Source organism: Buceros rhinoceros, unplaced genomic scaffold (assembly GCF_000710305.1).
Source record: "Buceros rhinoceros silvestris isolate BGI_N320 unplaced genomic scaffold, ASM71030v1 scaffold21500, whole genome shotgun sequence".
Classification (NCBI taxonomy): domain Eukaryota; kingdom Metazoa; phylum Chordata; class Aves; order Bucerotiformes; family Bucerotidae; genus Buceros; species Buceros rhinoceros.
The window spans coordinates 9,192-18,022 of NW_010391568.1; the positions used below are offsets into that span (position 1 = coordinate 9,192).

At 52.0% G+C, this 8,831-nt stretch overlaps 1 protein-coding gene across 1 annotated transcript in view; it reads right to left on the bottom strand.

Annotated features, from left to right (window-relative positions):
• HDAC8 (histone deacetylase 8) overlaps positions 1-8,831 on the bottom strand; it is a 19,000-nt gene that overhangs the window by 7,940 nt on the left and 2,229 nt on the right. Inside the window, exons 3-7 of the mRNA XM_010142384.1 lie at positions 7,076-7,217; positions 5,689-5,801; positions 4,600-4,677; positions 4,067-4,175; positions 58-230 (exon numbers count right to left, since the gene is read on the bottom strand). Of these exons, the coding sequence (XP_010140686.1) occupies positions 58-230; positions 4,067-4,175; positions 4,600-4,677; positions 5,689-5,801; positions 7,076-7,217 (615 nt within the window). The remainder of the gene's footprint in view (positions 1-57; positions 231-4,066; positions 4,176-4,599; positions 4,678-5,688; positions 5,802-7,075; positions 7,218-8,831) is intronic.

The window sequence follows — 8,831 nt, forward strand, 5'->3', positions numbered from 1 at the left end:
TGCTGAACAAGCTGCTGGTCATGCAGGACGTGAACAGCAGGACACGCCTGCACTCACCTCCTCCCAGGATGAGAGTTGCCAGCTGCCACTGCAGGACGTACTTCAGGCACTTGCCCACTCCTTCGGGCGTCATGTTGAAAGAGCACATGGGATCTCCGGCAATGGTGTCTGCCCCCAGCTGCAGCACAACTGCGTCGGGGTTGAACGCGGCGTACACCTCCTTCAGCACGCTGTGGAGAGAAGTGATGGTGGTTACTGCAAACACGGCTCAGAGGGGTCCCTCAGAAGGGCCGCAAGCCAAATCCAGGGGCTTTTCTCCCCTGTAAAAGTCACAGTGAAGAGCAGAGACTGTTGAAACAACAATCCTAAACTCAGTCCAGGACCGGGTGAACAAAGGAAGGCTCGGTCTAGGTTCTCGCTCTCCTCTCTCCCATAGAGCTCTTGAGGCAGAAATACATTTCCCTCAGCTCTAGCGAATGCTGGGGTGCAGCAGGGCCAGTGTCCTGGCAATAGTTCATTAGAAGTATTCTCTCCTGCAGAAAGTGATTTCACACATCAGACACTTGGCTTTGCTTCAGGAGATTTTTACTATTACCAGCACCACAAAAGGAATAGCCCTGTTCCCAGCACTGCACTTCAAAGTCCAAACAAGGCAAACAACAGAGAAAAAACACGTTCCTTTCACAACAGCATTTTTATTTTGCTAAAGTAAAACCAGATGTGATTCCTGGAATAAATGCTTTTGCCTTGGTTAAGAGGACCCAGGCATCACCAGTTCTTATCTGATACCCAATTAGAAACCACTGCGGTGCCAAACCAGAGTGCTGCTTCCCCGCGATGAAGAGTTTGCACTTACCAGCACTCACTCCAAGAAACTCAGCCAGTCACTGCACCCGGGCAAGGAACTCCACTGAGCTCCTTGGTCTGCCAAGACAGGGCTGAGGCCATCAGGTCTACAAGCACCACAAATTCACTTCTGAGTGCCTGATACAGGCACCACAGGGAAAAAAAAATTCAACCGGTGACAAAAAAAAAAAAACAACCCACCACTCTGGAAAAAAAAAATCAATCACCCTCAGACCAAATGTGTGAGCCTGGAGGAAAATGGGATTTCCATCCAGTATTCGTGTTCACCCTGGGAACAGCAGCACAGGCTGAAGGTGCCGAGCGCCTGGCCCCAGCACCCCAGGGCCTGGCAGCCAACAACTACACACACCACTCATGTTTTGATGGCTACCAGGCCATGTTGTCCACACAGTCCCACCAAGCTGAGCAAACTGAGGCAGATGGTGAAAACCACACTGTCAAAGAAAAAGCAGTCAAATCAGCATAAGCTTCCTTCTTGAAGCGGACCCAAAGTCAGCCTCTCTTCTGCAGATGTCGAGGATGGGGTGGATGAGAGGGGCTTCCACCTCTGCCCACGGCCCATGCTGCACTACCCTTCCCCAGATTAAGAACTAAACGGCTTTCTTCAAACACTGTAGGGCTTCTTGATGCTTGGCTTCTGCTGCTGGTGAGGTCCTTTGTTGCCTGCACTCAGACCTCTGCAAGCACATCTCACTCCTGTGAGCTCTCTCTGTCCCCCTGCTCCCATGTCCCTCAGACAGGCTCCTCCACTTTTGCTAGACGGACAGGTGACATGGCCCAGTTCAAACAGCTCACTTTTCCCCTAGGAAGCCTTACCTTCCCTCTGGATCCACCAGAAATGGACAGATGCACGTGAAATAACATAGAAATGAAGGTTTACCTCTTGCTAGCAAAGACTAGGGGTTCCCTGCCGCCTCACCGATCTCACTGTGCAAGGACAGCCACTTCCACCAAAACACAATCACTATTACAAGTTCTTCTACTATGTCCCTCAGTGAAACTCACTTCAGGCCGAGGTTTCCTACTGCTGCTCAGCAAGGTCTCCCAGTGAGGACGGAGAAGAGCCTTTTAGCTCATCCCTGCAGATTTTTACTGGCTGCATGAGGAGTTTTAAACAAAGTTCGCTCTCTTCCAGGGCTTTTCATTTCCAAAGCACATTGCAGACATCGCCTAAATGACACAACATTGTAGCCATACTTGACTGGGGTCATCCTTGGGAGAATGCTGTCCTCTGAGATCCCTGATCACGAGGTAAAGCTTGACACAACAGCATTTGTCTCTAGCTGCTGGGACCACTGTTAATTCATAAGGATGGCTTAGCCCCCTTCTTGCCCCACACTGTGCTCAGGAACAGAGTAATTCTTTCTGGTGTTTCAGGCAATCAGCAGGACTGCTCTGCTCTGCAGCCACAGACCCATCCGGATGCTGCCGAACCCTCACACGCATGCAGGCTACAAGCTTAAGCTGACAATAAAGCTAAACGGACCATACAGCAGCAGGTAGTCCCTTCCACCCATACTTCCCACTCCTTCCTTTTGCTTATGATGGAGCTGCTTTGATCCCACAGTGTGTCGTTACAGAGACCTGAACTCGCAGAAAGTTGCTTAGCAAGGTTAGTTTTCTGCTAGGTTAACTCCCTCAACTGGTTCGTGGCAAGGAAAAGGGGTAAAAGGGGTGAGCAGCCAAGAGTAAGGCAGTGAGAATGGGGCTCCTCCCCGTGTGGCAGCATCCCTCAGGGAGACCAGCTCAGTCACACCATCAGAGCTCCAAGCTTGTCTGGGAACTCTTGCAATGCAGTCAGACATCTGACCTTGCATCAAGATGCACCAAGAGCACAGTGAAGATCTCTCACGGCCTCACAGCTGCACAGAAACCTCTGACCTGTGACAGCTGGCTCCAGGGGAATGGCAGCCCCATCACTGAGCCAGGGCAGAACGTGGCCAGTGAGGACCATGCAGTCTGGGCTGCACACTCCTTTGACACGTGCAAAGGGGACGTTCTGCTCTCTTTCTGTTCCCCGGCTAACCAACAAGTTCAGGGAAGTACGAAGCACACATGCTGCAAGACACCAAGAGCAAACTTCCTCCCCATTTATTTGTATTGCTGCGCTGCACCAAATCAGCCTCCACAGAGACTGCGGAGACGGTCCTCTCTGGCACCGAGGAAGGCGAGACTGTTTTGCACAGCATCTCTCCGGCTTTTTGCTCCAGGAGGGCCTGATCTGGGAGCGCCTCGACAAGCAGCAGAGGGCTGCCAAGGAGCAGACCTCCTCTTACCAGCAGGGGATGCAGAAGCGTACAAGAAAATGCTCGACACAAGGTGTAGTCAGCCTGCAGAAACCCATGTCAGAGTGAGTCTGGGACTCCAATCCCACCATGGGTTTGGGACGCAGTGCCTATGATAGGTTTTGATGTCCTTCAACAAAGAATCCATGCAACAGGCTACTCCTGACTGGGCTCCTAACCCCTGCTCAGCCCCTAAAGCTGCCCTGCCTGTGGGAAACTCACCCTCCAGCAGGAAGAGGGCTGCTCTACCCCCAGCAGTGACAAGCACCAACAAGCTAGCAGGAGGCACAGCCACAGTATGACTGCCCTAATGGGCTACAGGTCTGGAGAGGTTTCAGCCCTCAAGTGTGAAGAGCAGAGAGGCAGCTGTGCTACCACATCCTACAGCCCTGTGGTGAGGCTCCTCTTCCCTTGAAGAGAACAAGCCCTGCAGCCCAGTTTTGACAAGGGCAATGGCTTGTGAGGTCCATTACCACACGGCAGACATTCAGCCTTTCATTCTTCCAGCACAGACAAAAGGTGCTCAGAAAACACTTCTAGCTCAGCCCCAAGCATATATCTCACAGACGGTCAGAGTTAGAGCATTTATTTGAAGAAAAAGCGTTTAGGCCTAAGTTCATAGGTAAAAAGTACTTGCCCCTTCTCAGTCTCAAATATACAAGGCTGACTCGTGCATGACTAAGAGACCCTCCAGACACCACAAATGCCTCTGTACATTCAGCTGACCTAAGGATTTGGACAAGAGCTCCGAGACCTCTTAAGATCCATGTTCGTCATAATCAAAAACTGTAACAGTGGAAGGGGCAAGCCTTAAGAAAGGCCTGTAATTAAAAATAGTAAACAAACAAAATCTGTGCAGTCTCTGTTCTCTAAAATCCCATCCAAGTGAACCGCATCAAAACAAGGGGGCTTACGTTTCACAGATCTGATAGTATTTCTCATCCTGAATGCCATCTTGAATAGGTACATTCACGCTGTAATAGCGACCTTTCCCCAGGCCAACATCAGTGACATCGCCGGTGCCTGCAACACAGAAACAGCCCACGGTCAATTATGGAGGAGAGGGGATGAGCAGCAAGAGAAACACGTGGGACGTCACAGACGAGACCAGAGAGCCAGGGCATTTGGCATGCTTACGGAGAAGTCCACTTGCCACCACTAGCAAAGGAGAGGCTGGATGGGCCTGGTTCTCGCCTTCGGCCCCGTCCTGTCTCATACCTTTCAAGGGCTGCAGGAGGCCGCCCAGCAGTGGCTCTGCCCAGAGCTTGCCCACAACCAGAAAGGTGGAAATGCCAAGCATGTAGTTCCTCCCTCTTTCCTTCTCCTGGGTCAACACGGGAGGCTGCGAGATGCCTCTGCTGCACAGAAGGGGTAGGACTTGCCTTTGCTGAGGCCTTGTCGGTGATCTATGAACCACGTTAGCACAAGCCTCAAACGTTCAACTTGCCTGGGAAAAATCCTGGCGAAAACTTGTGCAGAGAAACAGTCATGACTTTCGAGGTGAAGCTAAAGGCATCTTCAACTCCTATCAGGAAAGGGAAGAGAAAAAAGCTTTCATGTCTCATTCACATAAATAACAGCCTAAACACACAAATGAGCCACCTGATAAACCTGGGGCAGCGAGCGAGCGAGCCAGAAGAGAATGAAGAAAGCAGAAAAACAGATGTGGCTCAATAAATCCACCCTTAATCAGCAGAGACTCGGATTCACTTGCAGCAAAGGTCACAACTGAAATGAATTTGGTGGGTCTCACGCTCAGTAACACTGGATGGATCTCGACACCTCGGCCCAATGCCCATATCAGCAGCACTCGTCTGCACTCCTTGGCCGGCAAGGCTGGGGGAGGGAGCCGAGTGGGGATGCCTTGGGACAGAGCTTGGCTCTGATTAGAATCAGAACTACCAGGCTCTCTCGCTTTTTCTCAGCAATGTTGCGGTTCAACATGTCTTTTTTTTTTTCCCCCCTTAAAGATATATTAAAATAGTAGGGGTGGGGAAAAAAGTGACAGGAAACTCAACAGAAAACCAAGCGTAGGGGGAAAATGCAGCAAAATGAAACACACCATAAAATACAGGAGAGCAGGAAATGTTGAACGCTGCTGAAATAATGTCCCTGAAGGAGAGAACAGTTTTGACAAGGCCAGCTCTGGTGTTAGTTTTATAGCATCAAGCCTTCCTTTAAAAGCACCATTTACTACTGACTGCTCCCCTCTTGCACTGGTGGCACCAAAAAATTAGGTGCTGTCAGCAGCTGTTCTGCCAGGATGGGAGACAAGGGACTGGAGGAAGCTTTGCTGGAGAGGGGATTACTGGAATGGGAATATACTGATTGCTGCTAGAGGTACAAGACCACTGCCCAGACCCTCAAGAGAGGTCTGATGAGCAGCACAGGGCAAATCCATAAAGCAAGTGAAGGCAGAAATGGATTGAGGTAACTTGACTGTACTGAAAGGAGACAAAGCACCGGCCTTGGCTTCTTCCATTCCCTTCCCCGTGTCTGTGCAGCTGCGCAGTTTGCATTCTGCAAAGGGTCTTACCATCCCCATGATGCAAATCCAAATCGATATAAAGGACACGGTCAAATTTCTGGCGCAGCCGCAGGATCCCCAAGACAGCATCGTTCAGGTAACAGAAGCCAGAAGCTTCATCTCTGTGAAAACACTATCTGTGAGGTACAATATCGCCAATGCAATCGCCACGGATCACAGCGCTGTCACTTTTACTTCGTAAGTGTCCACGGTGCAGGGGCACAGAGGAGGATGAAGAGCCTGGCTGAGGCCCATCAGCGACCGAGGGAGGGGTCAGGAGCAGCTCAAAGCATGGCCAAGATTTCTTCTGTCACAAGCATTTTATAAACCACGTAATGAAGATAAAAGAGAATAGAAGAGTTTTCAAAAGCCACCCCACCTGCAAAGAGCAAGAGGGCTCAGCTCGGCCACACGAAACCCTCTCCTTTTTCAGCAAGCCGTAGCTGAACCCATGTTCAGCGAAGTGCTGACCAGGAAAAAGGTCCTGACGAGACATTGCCGTCGCTGGCATTTGCACACTACTGTCACAGCTCCAGAGTGGCTCTGCCAGGTCAGAAAAGTCACTGGAGCAAGAAGAGAGATCTGTATGCTCATGTGCAAGCAGCTAGGGTTAGACAATGTGGTTCACGCTGGTTTCTGGGGCTCCCCTGGGAAACAGAACAGCGCTGCAAAGGCTGGTTAGCTGGGGACAAGGAAGGGTGCTGTCCTATCTGTGTTTGCAGAGAGGTCTCATGTTTTGGGGTACAGGGGACACAAAATAAAACATACACCCATGGAAAACAGGGAAGACATGGAAACAGATTATTTTACCACTGCAGAGTGACAGGACCTGGGTAAGAAATTTTTACTCCCTCTCCTGTTGCTCTGGAAGATCATTACTGCCATTACAGCTTGGTCCAAATAGCCACCAAACAGCATGGGGAAACCCAGAGGTCAGTGCTGCACTGTTTCAGACCTCTTATTAAGAGACCAAAAACACCGCACAAAACAATTTGGACAACATGTTGCTGTGTTCCTGTTCTCTTGAGTTGGAAGCAACACCAACTGTTGGCCTCTCCTCAGCCCTTCTCCATGGACTCAAGATCAAGCCTCACTCGAACTCTCAGAGGACGGATGGATGGCAGGACACCTCTGCAAACACCCACCTCACACCCATCACACCGTACTGAAGCCCACGGTATCACCAGGACTGGGCAGTGACCAGCTGACTCTCAGACCTCTGCCCTACACTCTGCTTCTTTCCTATCCAGCCCTGGCCTTCCCTCACCCCTCTCACCCCTTGCTCTCTCTTCCAGCTGGATCACCACACCCGGAGGGTTTGCAGGGAGGCTGGGAGCTAGGAGGCTGGGTTCAGACATCAGGTGAGAAAACACAAGGGAAGAGATTGTTTTCTTACTTCTTTGCATGATGCCACCCTCCAGGCCAGTTAATTGCTACCTTGCACTTGCCGTCCAGCAGGCACTGGGCTGCGGTGATGGTGGCTCCTCCCACAGCTGCTGCATACTCAAAGATCCCTTCAGTAGCCGGACAGTCATAACCTGCAGGTAAGAGTCCATGGGTCAGACACAACAGGCCTTTTCCTCTGGGGGAAGCACATTCCCTCTGTTTTGGGCTCTCTCTCTCTAACTGCTGCTCTAACTCTCTGTTCCAGGCACAATGAAAAAGCCATGGCTCAAAACCCTCACAACAGGGTTCAGATTCGGACTCACACAGCAGATTTAGGGGACCTAAGGAGGAACAAAATTGTATTGGGTTTGCATGGTAGCAGAGGGGAGCTGCAGGGGTGGCTTCTGGAGAAGACACCAGGAGCTGCACCCATGCTGGACAGAGACAGCTCCAAGACTGACCAGCCACTGGCCAAAACTGAGCCCATCAGCGATGGTGGTAGCACGTCTCTGATAAGACAGTGAAGAAAGGGTAAAAAACACTGCACAGCAGCTAGGAGAGAGGAGCAAGAACATGCAAGAGAAACAGCCCCGCAGACACGAAGGTCAGTGAATAAAGAGGAGGAGGAAGAGTTGCTCCGGGCCCGGGAGCAGATTCCCCTGCAGCCTGTGGTGTAGACCCACGGTGAGGCAGGCTGTCCCCCTGGAGGCAGAGCAGGTGGAGACACGAGGGAGGCTGTGACCCTGTGGGAAGCCTGCGAAGGAGCAGGCTCCTGGCAGGACCTGTGGACCCACGGAGAGAGGAGCCCGCGCCGGAGCAGCTTTGCTGGCGGGACTCGTCACCCCACGGGGCACCCACACCGGAGCAGTGCGTGAAGAACTGCAGCCCGTGGGAAGGACTCGTGCAGGAGAGGTTTGTGAGGACCGTCTGCCGCGGGACGGAACCCGCGCTGGAGCGGGGGCAGAGCGTGAGGAAGAAGGAGCAGCAGAGGCGCGTGATGGACTGGACCCAGGAGCAGCAGAGACGCGTGATGGACTGAGCACAACCCCCAGGGCCTGACCGCTTGCACAGCTCAGGGCGGAGGACAGGACCGGAGCTGGGGGAGAAGTTGAGCCCAGGAAGAAGGGACGGGTGGGCAGAAGGTGATTTTAGTTTTGTTTTCAATTCTCACTATCCTACTCTGTTATTAATTGGCAATAAATTTAATTAATTTCCCGAAGTCAAGGAGACAGTACTCACAGCCACCTGCTTTAACTACTGCATTGCTCAGGCTGTCTTAAGTCCAGGCAGACAAGAGCTCTCTGCTCCAGGTGTGAGCACACAGGCAAACAGCAGCCGCCCTGGTCCCCGGCTGTGGCCTGAGGCTGTTGTACACACGTGCCACCCACCACAGCAGGCTGGCGGCAGGCAGGCTCCGCTCTCTTCCCAAGGCAGGCCGCGCAAGCAGGACCGGAGCTGGGGGAGAAGTTGAGCCCAGGAAGAAGGGACGGGTGGGCAGAAGGTGATTTTAGTTTTGTTTTCAATTCTCACTATCCTACTCTGTTATTAATTGGCAATAAATTTAATTAATTTCCCGAAGTCAAGGAGACAGTACTCACAGCCACCTGCTTTAACTACTGCATTGCTCAGGCTGTCTTAAGTCCAGGCAGACAAGAGCTCTCTGCTCCAGGTGTGAGCACACAGGCAAACAGCAGCCGCCCTGGTCCCCGGCTGTGGCCTGAGGCTGTTGTACACACGTGCCACCCACCACAGCAGGCTGGCGGCAC